Source organism: Lathyrus oleraceus, chromosome 1 (genome assembly GCF_024323335.1).
Source record: "Lathyrus oleraceus cultivar Zhongwan6 chromosome 1, CAAS_Psat_ZW6_1.0, whole genome shotgun sequence".
In the NCBI taxonomy this organism is placed as follows: Eukaryota; Viridiplantae; Streptophyta; class Magnoliopsida; order Fabales; family Fabaceae; genus Lathyrus; species Lathyrus oleraceus.
In genome coordinates this window covers 339224570-339239578 of record NC_066579.1, presented here as the reverse complement: position 1 = coordinate 339239578, position 15009 = coordinate 339224570, and the positions used below count along the sequence as shown (strand labels likewise).

The 15009-nt window shown below is 32.2% G+C and overlaps 1 protein-coding gene across 1 annotated transcript; it reads right to left on the bottom strand.

The window, feature by feature from the left end:
• Positions 1-9721: 9721 nt before the first annotated feature.
• On the bottom strand, positions 9722-12137 carry LOC127115728 (NAC domain-containing protein 76). Its single transcript, XM_051047200.1, has 4 exons — positions 11825-12137; positions 11050-11231; positions 10595-10869; positions 9722-10512 (listed from the first exon to the last, which is right to left on the bottom strand). Exons 2-4 carry the CDS (start codon positions 11219-11221, stop codon positions 9892-9894), a joined length of 1068 nt encoding a protein of 355 aa, XP_050903157.1. The 5' UTR covers positions 11222-11231; positions 11825-12137; the 3' UTR covers positions 9722-9891.
• Positions 12138-15009: the final 2872 nt, after the last annotated feature.

Sequence of the window (15009 nt, the reverse complement as noted above, 5' to 3'; positions counted from 1 at the left end):
CATGTTGCCCCAACACACACCCTATTGAATTTTATAACACGGTCAAATACATGATTAGAGGTCTTCCTTCAACTGGTGGCATCAGATTTATAGGTTCTTGGAGATACTTCTTGATTTTGTCCAAAGCTTCTTGACATTCATCATTCCATATCATCTCTTGATTTTTCCAGCAAAAACCTCTACATAGTCACGTAACATTTGAATTAATCTGCTCTTGACACCATCTTCTAATTCAGCTCCTATCTTGACCTCTTTCCTGTTTTCTTCAGTTCCCAGATTCACAACTTCGATTGGCTCTTCATGTGGCTGTATAGCTTTCTCTTCTTGTTGTAATAACCTAGCAAGCTCTACAGGTACTTCACAATCTTCATCCTTTCCATCTTCAGCTTGATAGATCGAATTCTCGAACTTATAATTGGCAATAGTAGAACTGTTATCAACAGGATTCAGAGTGGATGAGGATCTGCATTTTAGTGATGTGGGTGTGTGTAAGAACACATAGCTGATGAAAATAAAATAAAAGAAAAACAAAGAGCCCAATATTTACGAAAACGAAACGTCCATTGATTTTTATTGAATGAAGTATGCAAATGAAATGACATCCCGAAACAAGCATACCATTGTGCTCCGGGTAAGGCACAAGGCTTAAAAGTTTAATTGTTTAAAAATAACAACACAGTAATAGTATTTACTCCTGACTAAAGGAGATAGGAATAACGTCTTCAGTCTTCCAATTGTTGAGCCCATCACCCACAGTAGGAAAAATCCAGTTATCCAGATTGTAGTCTTCATTATAGTCACCCACAGCATTGATTTGATCTTTCATGTTCCCTGGATTGGTGACTTCTGTTACGGCCAGGTTGACCATACACGGCATTAGACTCCTTCTTTCCACTAGGGGGCTTCTTTGCAGTGTTTGATGAAGAGGCACCCACCTGTATCTTACCACTTCTTATACCACTTTCCACACGCTCTCCAGTCATTATCAGCTCAGTGAAACCAGATGATGAGCTTCCAATGAGGTGACTATAAAAAGGACTATTCAGCGTACTCATAAACATATCCACTAGCTCCCTGTCAGTCAGAGGAGGTTGAACTCTGCCAGCCAGGTCTCTCCATTTCCGGGCATACTCCTTGAAATTCTCCTTAGCACCCATTGACATGCTTTGTAGCTGCATGCGAGTAGGTGCTAAATCAACATTGTATTGGTATTGCATGTAGAAGGCCTCAGCAAGATCATTCCAATCACGGATATTGACACTCTCCAATTGATAGTACCATTCCAATTGAGCTCCAGACAAGCTCTCTTGGAAGAAATGAATCCATAACTTCTTATCAGCAGTATGTGGTTGAATCCTCCGGACATAGGATCTTAAATGCATCTTGGGACATGAGACACCATCATACACCACAAAAGCAGGAACCTTGAAACCAATAGGTATAACCACTCCAGATATTAAACTCAGATCTTTAAAATCCAGCCCAGAAGATTTTTGTAACTCCATAGCATTCATTCTATCCACCAGCATCTTGTACTTATCTTCATTAGGATCATGATAATAATTTGCTTCAGAATCAGAATCTCCCACAGTATCATGGAGACTACCTCCCTCTTTCTCAGAATTTTCAGACTCATAATCATCAACCTGTTCCTTTGTCTTGATAGGGCCTCTGAATCTTCTTCCCAGATTGATAAGGCCTCCTGATCTTCTAGTCTTCTTCTTCTTAGCCAACAATGTCTTCAACTCATCTTGCCCCTTGGACAAGTTTAGAATCAACTCTTCGAATTGTGCATTCTGAGCCTGGAGATCTTTGACAGTTTGTTCAAGAGCCATTTCTGCTGAGGTAAACAGCGAGAAGATAAGATACCTGTTCATAAGAAACCTGTGATGCAATAATATGGTATGTAGATGCTTATGCAATGTTTTCAAGGGCCGTAGGATTTAAATTTGTTTAAACCACCAAAAAGTAAACTTTTATTAGTAATAAACTTGTTTGCTCCTTGGGCTTACAATAAAAATGAAATGAATACAAAAAATGGGGTTTTAAGTCTCCCATGGACGTTTCCTCTTTGTGTTGGGGTATGAGTTGAGATTCCGCTCCTCGTGAAGTTGTTTTGTTAGCTCCAGGATTCTTTCCTGACTTGCCTTGTAATGAGTCTCAAAAGTATCTCTTTGCTCCTTCAACTGGATCCAGGATCTCTGTAACTCTTCCATGTCAGTGGGCATGTCTGGATGAAGAATGATGTAAGAAGTATCTCCTTCAGCAACAGGCTCCATGGTAACTGGCAGGATAGCAGGATATGGCATCATAAGAGTCTGAGCACGAGATCGTACCCATCTGAGATATGGTTCCATAGGAATAGTGTACTTGGGTTCCAGAGTCTTGCTGTCAACCTTGTTCACTTTACCCCATGCTCGTATGAACCTTTGACGGTAACCTTGAAGATCGTTGTCGTAGTCGAACACAATACCCTTAATAAGCATGTCATGAGGACCATCAGTCCGAGCGTAACCAAACTGACGTAGAGCTAAAGAAGGGTTGTAGGTAATGCCCCCTCTTATGCCAAGGAGTGGCACATTAGGGAACTCCCCACAACGGTCAATGATGGTAACATTCTCCATAGATCTAGAGCACCAATGAATATCTGAATGAGAAAGTGACATAATCCTCTTGGACCACCTGAACCCTTGTTCATTCTTCATCACTGATCGAGGAAGGTGAGAAATAAACCACCTAGATAATAGAGGTATGCAACACATAAGAGTTCCTCGTGCCTTCGTAGTACGGGTATGAAGAGAGTGTAAGATGTCTCCAAGTAATGTAGGCACTGGATTGCGAGTCAGAAATATGTTGATGGCGTGTACGTCTATGAACTGGTCTGGATTGGGGAACAGTACTAAGCCATAAATCAATAGGGCTAAGATCTCCTCAAAAGCATCATAACTCATAGCCTTCAGGAATACTTGAGCTTTCTCCATCAATACCTTAGCAAGAATACCCTTAACTCCACTCCTTGTTTCTAGGACAATGTCTGATTTCTTTAAATGTAAGGCTGCAGCAATGACTTCAGGTTTAGGCTCTTTTTCCAAGCCTGTGAAGGGTTTCTGATCAAGGATAGGTATACCCAGAAGCTTGGAGAACTCTTCCATTGTAGGAACCAACTGATAGTCGGGAAATGTGAAGCAATGATGTTTAGGGTCAAAGAACTGAAACAGGACACTCATCATGTCTTCATTGAACCCTGAAGTGACTAGATCCAGTAGGTAACCATGCCTCTTGATGAACTGGGAGTTTTCAGAAACTTGAGAGACCAATTCCTTAAGCTTAGGAGGTATTCCTACAAAGTTGATCCGGATAGTATTCCTACGAGCAGAAGCCATGATCTGCAACAAAGAACAAAGATAAATCCTTTGGTCCTTGAAATGGTTAGTGAAAATTCTATGCTTATGATGCATGATGATGCTATGATGTTATGCTCAATCACAAACATGTGGCACACACAAACAAGTCACACAATAGCCCTAGGTTTGAAGGCTTGCATGAGGTTTAAAGGTAGGTACCCTCCCCTGAAGTTTAGTTGATTCATCCTGTCCTACAAAAGTAACCAGGTTCTAAGGGATCTCAAAATCATTGATCTTTCACAAGGGTGGTTGTTCAGTAGGCAACTTACTTGCCAACCAAAACCCTCCAAGTTTAGGATCTCAATGAGTGTAGTATCGAGTATCAACCAACTTCAGTCTTCACCAAAGCCGGTTATCTCACTACTTTCTAAAGGCCAAGATGGGATGACTAGGGTTCTAAAAGTCAGTTAGTGTATTGACAATATATGGCAGTCTCATATTATCCTCAACTTGCTTAACGAACATAAGCACCAACCAAGAAGTCACACTAACTATGGCCACCAGATCAACCATATCGATATACGCCGTACAGTTTCCTTGGTCTATTGCCATTTACCTAAGGTACACTAGATCCGGGTTAGGGTCTTTCACACATAAGAGCACGCAACAGATAAGTATAAAGCAAACAAGGCAAACAATTTTAAAGTGATCTAATTCCTAAGGGTACCCCTCTTTTATTAAATCCCCAGTGAAGTCGCCAGTTCTGTAACACGGTGGGAGAACTGACTTTAGTTAAATGTTGCGGATAGCAAGAGTCGCCACCGACTTTTATTTTTTCCAAAAGGAAAGGACATAAAAGAACAGGAAAGACCTTAAAAAGATTTTGAGTTCGGGGGGTAGGTTATACAAAGGGAAGGTATTAGCACCCTTTATATCCATGGTTATCCATGGGCTCTTAGTTACTTAGCTCACTTTGTTTGTTTGCAAGAGTGTAGTGTGTGATTAGAAAAATTTCTTTAAGTACTTTGTAATGACCCTCGTATGGGTGTATACAAAGCCTAGTTTAGAAATTGTGAGATGTAAAAGTAATTTTGAAAAGTGTGAGCAAGTAACTATGAGATACCTACCCTAGATTAAGTCTTTCGTGTTCTCGTATATTCTTTCAATGGTAAGACTATCCCTATTATTAAGGAATAGGTAGTCATTACCTTGGATGTGTTTAAGGGACGGGCGTAGGGTCATTGTATGGTCAATGAAGGCAACATAAGGGGTGTATTTAGCAACTCGTAGGGACTATCATCATATTTACCGAAGGGACAAGATCATTATATCGTAGGCAACCTCGTAGGGACTTGATCTTTTAAGTTTATAGGGACTTAATGATTTTTCTGTTTGAAGGGACTTTGCTTAAGACACCCCTATTTTCGAGGGACTTGACCATTTAAAGAAGGAAACCAAGAGGAACACCCTAGGAAGTACAGATGGCGATCAAAGATCGACTTACGTGTGTGAGTGTTATTTTTTCAGATATTTGTCTTGAATTTAATTTTCTAAGTTCAATTATTTACAGTTAGTTTTTTGCACTCCCTAAATTACTAACCACGCAATAAATATTTACAAAAATAAAAGCAAGAAAAATAACTTCCTAAACTATTACATGGCTATGGGACAGATACATAATAATCAGGCGAGAAAGAATAAATTTACAACCTATACATTTGTTCATAATATTATAAATAAAACAAAATTAAAATAAGGAAAATAATGAAGCAAAAATAGAATAGATAAAAGCAAATAATAATAAAATAATAAATAAACAATGGTAATGAAGCAATAATAAAATAACAATAATAATAAAGTGATAATAAAAAGGTTAGAATTTTAAAAGAAATTATTTTAGGTTAAACAAGTTAGATTTTTTAGAAGTTGTTAGAAAAATATGAGTTTAAAATAAATTAGTAATAATAAAAGAATTTAAAATACATTAATGTACAAATTATAAAATAAAAGAGTTATATGAAAAATATTAAGTTAGTTATTTACAAAATAAATAAAGATTATAGAAAATATCAAATTATTAGATTAATAGGTTTATTATTATTATTCAATTAGAAAAATGGTCAATTAGATTTTATTTACAAAATATATAAGGATTTATTATTATAAGTAAGTAATAAAAAAAGTTATTAAAATAGTTAGTATTTATTATTTATTTACAAAAAATATAAAGGTTATAGAAAAATATTAAATAATTAATTTAGTAGGTTTTCACGCCCTACATTACTAAACCACGCAGTTAATATAGGATCAATGGCAGGAATTTAAATGGCAGAAAAATAAATAGCAGAAAAATAAAATGGCAGAAAATAAATGGCAGAAAATAAATGGCAGAAAATAAAACCCTAATTATTACAACGCTTTGGTGCAGTTACATAATAAAGATGGCGAAAAGTAAAACTGAAAATATTACAAGTTAAAACTTAAAATATTACAAGGGCGAAGCAGTTACAGTGTATGAATAACATAAAAATGAGCGAAAATGGGAAATAATAATATGGTTTGTTAAGGTTTAAGAAAAGGTTTATGGTTTAGAGGAAATAACACGGTTAAAGTTTTAGTTTTGAAATTTAGAGTTTGTGGCGAAATTGTCAGGGTTTAGGAAAAATCAGGGTACTCAGTTATGAAAAAAATGTGCAGATCTAAATATATGTATATAAAAAAAAACATATGAACATGTATTTGAAACACAGTAACAAATATATCAACAAAATAGATAAAGTATATATCATATATAAACTATTACCAAACTGTGTGTACGATAGTATAGATCAGCCACTCTCAGTTTCTCTTTTTTGTTCTGTCTTTTTTTCTCCCTCTATCAGTCATGCTAGTGAATATATATAGGAACAAATTAGGTTAATGATAATGGGCCTAAGTTTATTTTGAAACTCAATATTAAATTAAAAACTGAATAAAGTTAAATAATTAAAATAGTTAAAATTAAAATAAAAACTAATTAACCTAATTAAATTAAAAACTGAATAAAGTTAAATAATTAAAATAGTTAAAATTAAAATAAAAACTAATTAACCTATTTAAATTAAAAACTGAATAAAGTTAAATAATTAAAATAGTTAAAATTAAAATAAAAACTAATTAACCTAATTAAATTAAAAACTGAATAAAGTTAAATATTTAAAATAGTTAAAATTAAAATAAAAACTAATTAACCTATTTAAATTAAAAACTGAATAAAGTTAAATAGTTAAAATTAAAATAAAAACTAATTAACCTATTTAAATTAAAAACTGAATAAAGTTAAATAATTAAAATAGTTAAAATTAAAATAAAAACTAATTAACCTATTTAAATTAAAAACTGAATAAAGTTAAATAATTAAAATAGTTAAAATTAAAATAAAAACTAATTAAACTATTTAAATTAAAAACTGAATAAAGTTAAATAATTAAAATAGTTAAAATTAAAATAAAAACTAATTAACCTATTTAAATTAAAAACTGAATAAAGTTAAATAATTAAAATAGTTAAAATTAAAATAAAAATTAATTAACCTATTTAAATTAAAAACTGAATAAAGTTAAATAATTAAAATAGTTAAAATTAAAATAAAAACTAATTAACCTATTTATTTATTCTAGACCCAATATAAAAATAAATAGACTCAAAAAAAATAAAAGTCGGGCACCAAAATGCTCGAAAAAAAAAATGAACACGTCAAAATAATCAGCGCGAAATAAATGACTCGGAAAAATACAGCGTTTGGTTGGATTTTGAAATAAAAATTATGACCGTTTAAACTGCTCAGACTGATCAACATATGACCAAAAATAGTCGTAAAAATATTTTTAGCATGTCAAATTAAACCACGTGAACCGCAGATTAATGTTACCGACATTTGCAAACTTAAACTTGACATTTTTTCGTTGACTAATTTTAGGCACAGTTAAAAAGTTAATTTGACCAGTCTGTTTGTAAATTCCGAGAAATTATTCCGACTAATATTAAGACAGAAAAAAATGTTATGCTATGAAGATGATGCAAATGAATGTGAAACAAAAAATTGGTTAGAGTTAAAAATAGAGGGCAAATTTTGGGGTGCAACAGCTAGACATTCATACTGAAAGTTCTGTGTACAGGATGTCATGACATCGGGTCTGACATCCTGGAACAATTCCTGCATAATTCCATAATTCCATTTATAACTTCCAGCAGGTACAAACATATCAGATGCCATGAAATTGTGTATCACATCTTGAAATAATTCTGCATGATCATGTCTTCCATTTGAACTCCAGCAGGTACACATCATCAGATGCCATGTCATTATGACATTCTGAAACAATCCTGCATGATCATGTTCCTTAAGCTCCAACAGGTACATAGGATATCTTATGTTAAGACATCACACATAACATCTTGTGAGCACTCTTTGTTTTACCAAAATTGCTGCCAACACTTAGAATCAACAATTAACCTTACGCAAACAAAGTTCATCCCATAAACTTCTTTTATCTACCAACCCATGATTGGATTAAACGTGGACTACAAAATATATCGACTTAGAAATGCCACTTTCTAAATAGACTCTAAGAAAGCTAGGACCCGAGAAATAAAAAAGGAACCTTCCTTTCGAACTACACTAAATAGAAAGAACACTACCACTATTTCCCCCAACGGATCTAAAACTCTTCACAAACAGAATTTCTCCAAAGGAAATGGACAAGAGACTCAAAGACCTCTTGGAGTTTTAATTTGTCTCTTGGATGACCAAAAATTCCAAAAAAATTGGCTAAAATAAGATCATTCACTTTCATTCTTTTAATTCTACCCCCTAACCCCTAAAATTAAAAGAACATACTATCATCTACCTCTAATACTCGACTATTTACACTTAATATTATATATATATATATATATATATATATATATATATATATATATATATATATATATATATATATATATATATATATATATATATATATATATATATATATATATATATATATATATATATATATATATATATATATATATATATATATATATATATATATATATATATATATATATATATATATATATATATGTTTTAACAACTTATTTATTTACTAACTCTAAAGGTATTTTGGACTAACAATTTACTAGTTAATTGGGCCTAACATTTATTAAGTCCAATAGACACATCAAAGTTTACAAGAAAACTTTACTTTATACCCCTAAATTCATCCATGTACCCCTATATTTTATAAAAAGTACCAACTTTAACCTTAATATTTTTAACTAATTTATTATTTTATTTTTAAAATTTTTAAAATTTTATTTTGTGTACTGAAAGAGTTTGCAAAAAAAATTCCGATTGTATTTTTTAACTTTTTTTGTGTGTACCGGAAGACTTTGCAAAAGAGTTTCGGTATACAAAAATTGACTATCGGAACTCTTTTGTAAAGTCTTCCGGTATACAAAAAAAATAAAAAAAATACTTCAAAAAATGAGTACCGGAACTCTTTTGCAAAGTCTTCCGGTACACAAAAATTGACTATCGAAACTCTTTTCCAAAGTCTTCCGGTACACAAAAAAAATATTTTAAAAATACTTGAAAAACGACTATCGGAACTCTTTTACAAAGTCTTCCGGTACACAAAAATTGACTTCCGGAACTCTTTTGCAAAGTCTTCCGGTACACAAAACAATATTTTAAAAAATGCTTGAAAAATGACTATCGAAACTCTTTTGCAAAGTGTTCCGATACACAAAAATTGACTATCAGAACTCTTTTGCAAAGTCTTTCAATATAAAAAAAATATTGAAAAAATGTTTGAAAAATGACTACCATAAGACTTTACCGGTACTCTTTTGTAAAGTCTTCCGATACAGAATTTTTTTTTAAAAAATAAAAATAAAAATAAAATAATAAATTACTTTAAAATATATAAGGATAAAATTGGTATTTTTATGAAATGTAGGGGTATAGGGATAAATGTAGGGGTATGAGGTAAAACTTTGAGTTTATAATTCAGCAGCCATTTTTCTCAAAGGTATTGTCATAAAGGTGGTTCTTGATCGAGCTAAGTAGTTTTTTTCTTCTTTGCTATCAAGCTATGCAAGAAGCGTTTACAACTATGCTATGTAATTGAGGTCATTTCATTTAATAAGAACAATGATTATTTCTCGTCAAATACTGTCATAACCTTGACAGTTTCTTCATCTCTAACGAACTTTGTGTTGACAGTTTCTTTTGTTGTGGTGTGGCTCTTAAAATTTGGTTAGAGTACTTTATACTCTCTCATTCTTATATAATTTGCTTTCTGTTTATTCAAAACATATGTTCCTAAAGTTTGGACTTAGCAGGCTTATACATTAATTAACAGATTGAATAAAAGTGATGCAAATATATATACAATTCATACTCAAAAGAAATAATTAACTAAATTAATGCATGGAATTACAAATAGTATCTAACAGGAATTACAAAAAAAGACTTATACTAGAAAACCAAAGTTCTCATCATCATAACCTCAATTAATTACTTTGAAAATTTCATAATATCATGAGGATGAGGCTCACAACCAAGGTAATGAAATGGAAATTTCTGAGCTGAAGTTGATCCAACATCAGCAGTTGCAGCCTGCTGATTATGAAGAGGGTTGCATAACTTGTTTCTGAGATTCTGATCCATATTGCCATGGTGATGAGAAGCAAGTAGTTTATCCAAGAATGACCAATCACCTCCATTGATCAACCTCTCTCCTTGTTGATGTTGTTGCTGTTGTTGCATGAGATTAAGTCCAGAGGTAGTATTTGTTGTTGTGAGCCTCAACAAGTTTTGAGAGCATTCAAGGATGTCCATGGATGAATTGTGAAAGGAAGTTGGTGGTGGTGGTGGTGGTGCTAGAGCTGATGATTCTGGACTGAATAACTGTGGTAGATGAAGTGTACCATCAAAGGTGTTATTGTTATTGTTGTAATCATATAGTCCTAATTGTTGCATGTGATGATGATGTTTTTGCTCTAGCATCTGGTGGCATGGACCTCCATTTGTTGATCTCATGTGGTTAATCATGTGATCTTCTTCTTCAATTTCTTGTTGGTAACTTCTGCTTGTGTTTTTCTTTTTGAAAACCCTACATACAACCCAACCATCTTCCTGAAAAATAAAATAACAATGAGCTATAAAGGAAAATATAGATGAATATAAATGATGATGATGATGATGGTGATTTTGTGACCTGAACTTCTGCGTTATCATCGTCGTCAAGACGGTACTCATGCATGATCCAGTCAGTTTTGTGGCCATGAGGAGCACGTCCAGTGTAGAAGACTAGGGTTTTCCTCATACCAATCCTTTTGGAATTTGTGTGATATATGGCTTTGTCTCTTCCAGTTGCTTTCCAAAACCCAGCTGTAGTTGCTCTATTTGTTCTTGTTCCTGTTGGGTATTTCTTGTCCTTGTGGCTGAAGAAATACCACTCATTCTGCGGCCCTGATCCAATCCTACACTTATCTGCAACAAGTATATATATGCACAAAAGAATTCAAATTGGTGTTTAACAAGTTTTTATAACAAAATCTCAAGCCATATATATAGTCGCACAAACACTTCAGATTAAAGGTGTGTCTAATGTCAGACACATATATACATGTTACTTGTTATGTACAAGAATAGATGATTATGAACGTGTACCTTTAAGGTCCCAAGGCTCAAGTCTGTTTAGGTCAACTTCTCTGATAACATCAAGATCAATAGCTTCGTAAGAAACTTTCTTCCTCAGGTAATAGTAAAGAAGCTCTTCATCAGTGGGGTGGAACCTGAACCCTGGAGGAACTGTTAATTCTCCACTTCCTTGCATCATCATGCACTACTACCTGAAAGGTTTTAGAGAGAGAATAACGAAGAAGTGTTAAGATGCTTTTTAAATGATAAACTCAGAGTCGTCTTAAGCTTCCAGAGATCCTGCGTTATTTTATCATGATTTCATGTATAATTAAATATATAAGAAAGTTTTATTCTAGAGTACTATAGCAGGTGTGAAACTACCATTAGTCCATGATGTAGAAATTCAAAATTTGTGGCTTAAGATTGATAATCTCGAGCTAACCCTAGGAAGATCTTATAAAAAGTATAGATAACTTTTTCTAACCAGTTGAGTTTGAGAAAATCTAGACCTTTTATTCCATGCATGATTTTTTTGAACTGATTAACATATTTGACTTTGTATCAAACAAACTTACAAGTTACAAGAACAAATATTTAGAACACAAACCCTTATAAACAGCAGAAAAACAGGAATATATGTTTGGCTGAAATCCATGGATTTGTTTGCTACGTGCATGGAAGGGTTCATTCAAAAAAGAAGAAGAAAAATAATCACTTTTCTTGTCTTCATATGGTTCTATACGCAACTATGTCAAAAACATGCATGGAACAAAAAGAAGTGAGAAAGAAAAGAAAGACAAACCTTTGTGAAAAAGGAAAGAAGAGAAAGAAGAAAAGAAGCTTAGGTTACACTGTTTGGTAGCTTGAAGGGCACGGACGTGGGTTTTAAGAAAGAGAGAGGTGTGTGGATTAGTGCAAATGGTAGCTAACTTCTGATACAAGGACTGACAACCAGGAATGGGCACAGAAATATATGAAAACTATATTCTATTTGACACAATAGAGAGAAGAAGAAGATGAATTCAAGAATAAAATATTGAGTATATTATGAGTTGCTAATTAGCTGTGTTATGGTCATGATACATGATGATGATGATATCACAAAAAGGTTGAATAATGAGGAGTTAGTAGAGCTTGCTCTTCACCTTTTTATGCTATAATATTTTAATTCACTGATTTATTTTTTAATGTGATAAAAACTTGGTTTATATGCAATGCTATTAGTGTGAAAATATTTAATGTTAGGTATATCATTATTCAATTAAATAAAGTAACATATTAGTAACTTGTTAAGTTTTTTTTATTAGTTGATAGTTATACACAGACATGAGATGCAAACACATAAATAAAAGTGAAAATAAGTTAGATTAATTAACTAGGGTTTAATTAAAAATGTTAGGCCATGCATTATAAAAAATATTTTGTAAGTCTATTAAATCGACCTATTTAAATAAATACAAAAAAAATTATTATTATTATTATTATTATATTTTAAATTATATATAAAAATAAAGTTTAATTATCTTAAAAAAAATGTAAATAAGTTAGAAAAATTTATGAAGAATGTCATAAATTGTTCTCATAAGTTAATTCAAACAAATAATATCAGAAAATTAATGCTATTAGCTAAATTCGAATAAGTTAATACAAACAAACATTTAGTCTCATTGATTTTTTTAATTTGTTAATCTATTTAAACATTAGTTGAATTGCTTATTTATAAATATTCAAATGAAATAGAATTTTATGTAGGTTAATAGATCATCAATCATTCGAGAAGGTTTGGCTCAGACCTGAAATGAGCATATAATAAACTACAAATCAGACTTAGACTTTGAATTTTTAGCTGATCAAACTCAAACTTTGCAAACCGCAGCTCGGTCCAACCTATTCACATCCTTAGATACATATTGAAATCTTTAACATCCACCATATTTATCTTTACGAGCTAAACTTTAAAAATATTGTTGGCTTCGGTTTGAATTCAGGTTTTTTTTTATAAATATTTATGTAAATATGTATTGATTATATCAATAAAAATAAATAAAATAAATAAATATTATTTAATAAAATTTTCAAATGTATTATAATGGAATAAATATAACACGTTATTTAAAATATATAAATGTTAATTATTAGAATATATATTAGTGAACGTCTAAAATATTTAAAATTTTATAAATATAATAATCAATATAATATAAGATTATTTTATGATCAAATTTATAGTCTAAACAAATATATTAAAAATATAAGTATAATAAATTTGATATCTGATAACAATTTGCTAATAATGTTTTTATATAATAAGTACACATTTATCAAATGTTTTGGAATAATATTTTAATGAAGGGCAATTAGTAAATGTCCGTTGAATGGGAGACCTTGCTCCAAATTTTCGCCTCATTACAATGAAGAAAATCTGCTTAACTGTCAATTACTAAACTATAAATCCAGTAACTTGTTTTGTTTTTTTCTCGTTTTACATGTAATAGAACAAAAAGTGGATTTTGTTTTATTGTTTTAGTTTATTGTATTTTCCATTTAATTATAAGATGAAAATGTATCTGTCTTTAATCAAATCCCTTGAGGACTAGTCAAAGTCAAAAAAGAATGATGGAGGCATTTTCTGTTCATTCCAATATTCTCAATACATGAAACTGATAGCTATTAATGTAATTGTTATTACAACTATAGATATGTATAGTTTTCCTTTGTCAAAAAAAATAAATATAGATCTATTACTAAAAATACTTGGTAGGACATTATTTATTGTAAAGTGTAGTATTATATTATTACAAGAAATATCATGATTCGCAATTCTAAAATTGTAATGGTTTGAAATCTGCCAGAGGGATTGTCCTATTTTTTTTGGCTTTGTACAAGCTATCATTAATTAAGACTTTTTATTGTCCTAATAGTCTAGTTTTTAAGAGTTTCAGGAATACAGTTTGAAAAAAAAAATTAATCAAAAGTAGTGTCAATCAAGATTCAAAATCAAATTAGTGAGTTTATTAAAGACTGGAAGTTCAACTATAATAATGAGAATAGATAAGGAGGACATCACAAAAACTATGGTGGGTTTGAGCCAAACTTCGCTGGTGATTCCTTGATGTGGTATCGTGGATCGTAAATTGCAATGTCGATATTTCTTGAATTGGAAGCGTTGATCTTGAATCAACGTTATTGATTGGTGTCGATCTTGAATCAGCGTTGTTAATTTCCGATACGACGGTTCATAGGGTGTACCTGCATGGTTAACACTGCAACGCCCAAGTCAGTTTAGGGTTTAAGATAAGCGTAATTGAAATGGAGATTAGAGAGTGTATACATGAACAAACCCTTTGTGAAGGTATTTATACCTTGGACTTGATGGAGCAAGTTGAATAAGTCGGTCTCGTGTTATTGGGCCTTTAACCGGTGCGCGCGGAGCAGCGGTTCCTTGGGACTTTGGCCGACATGGAACAGTTGCCCCCAAGACTCGCTGGACACTCTGGATGTTGAGAGAGTCTTAATTTGTAGTTGTGGCCAACCCTTAAGAATGGGCGTCCAGGCGTCAGTTGACATGCGCTGCTTTGGTTTTTCCAAAGTATAATGGACAGTATGAGCATTTAATGTAGTCCCATTATTGAACGTTTTTTCGTTCTTCTTTGACGTGTGACTTGAAAAGGAACGGTGTGGCGTGATGTAGCGTATTGTACACTTGAGTGCACTTGAGTTCACTTGAGTTAGATTGTGTTCCCAAGGCAAAATCTGACTCTTGATCCACACTTGCTTCTTACTTTCAATTTGATCCGCTCAATTGCCTTTGTATATATAAGGATAGAGGCAATGTGGAGAAATTTTTTCGCAATCGTGTAGAATAAATTTCCCTTGTTTTCTTTGAGTCTCTTCCTATTCTCTTAAAGAATTTTACTAGAGTAACCATTACCACCCATTCAATCATTCGACATTCAGCTTTCTATTGTGCTTTACTGCCTTCGACCT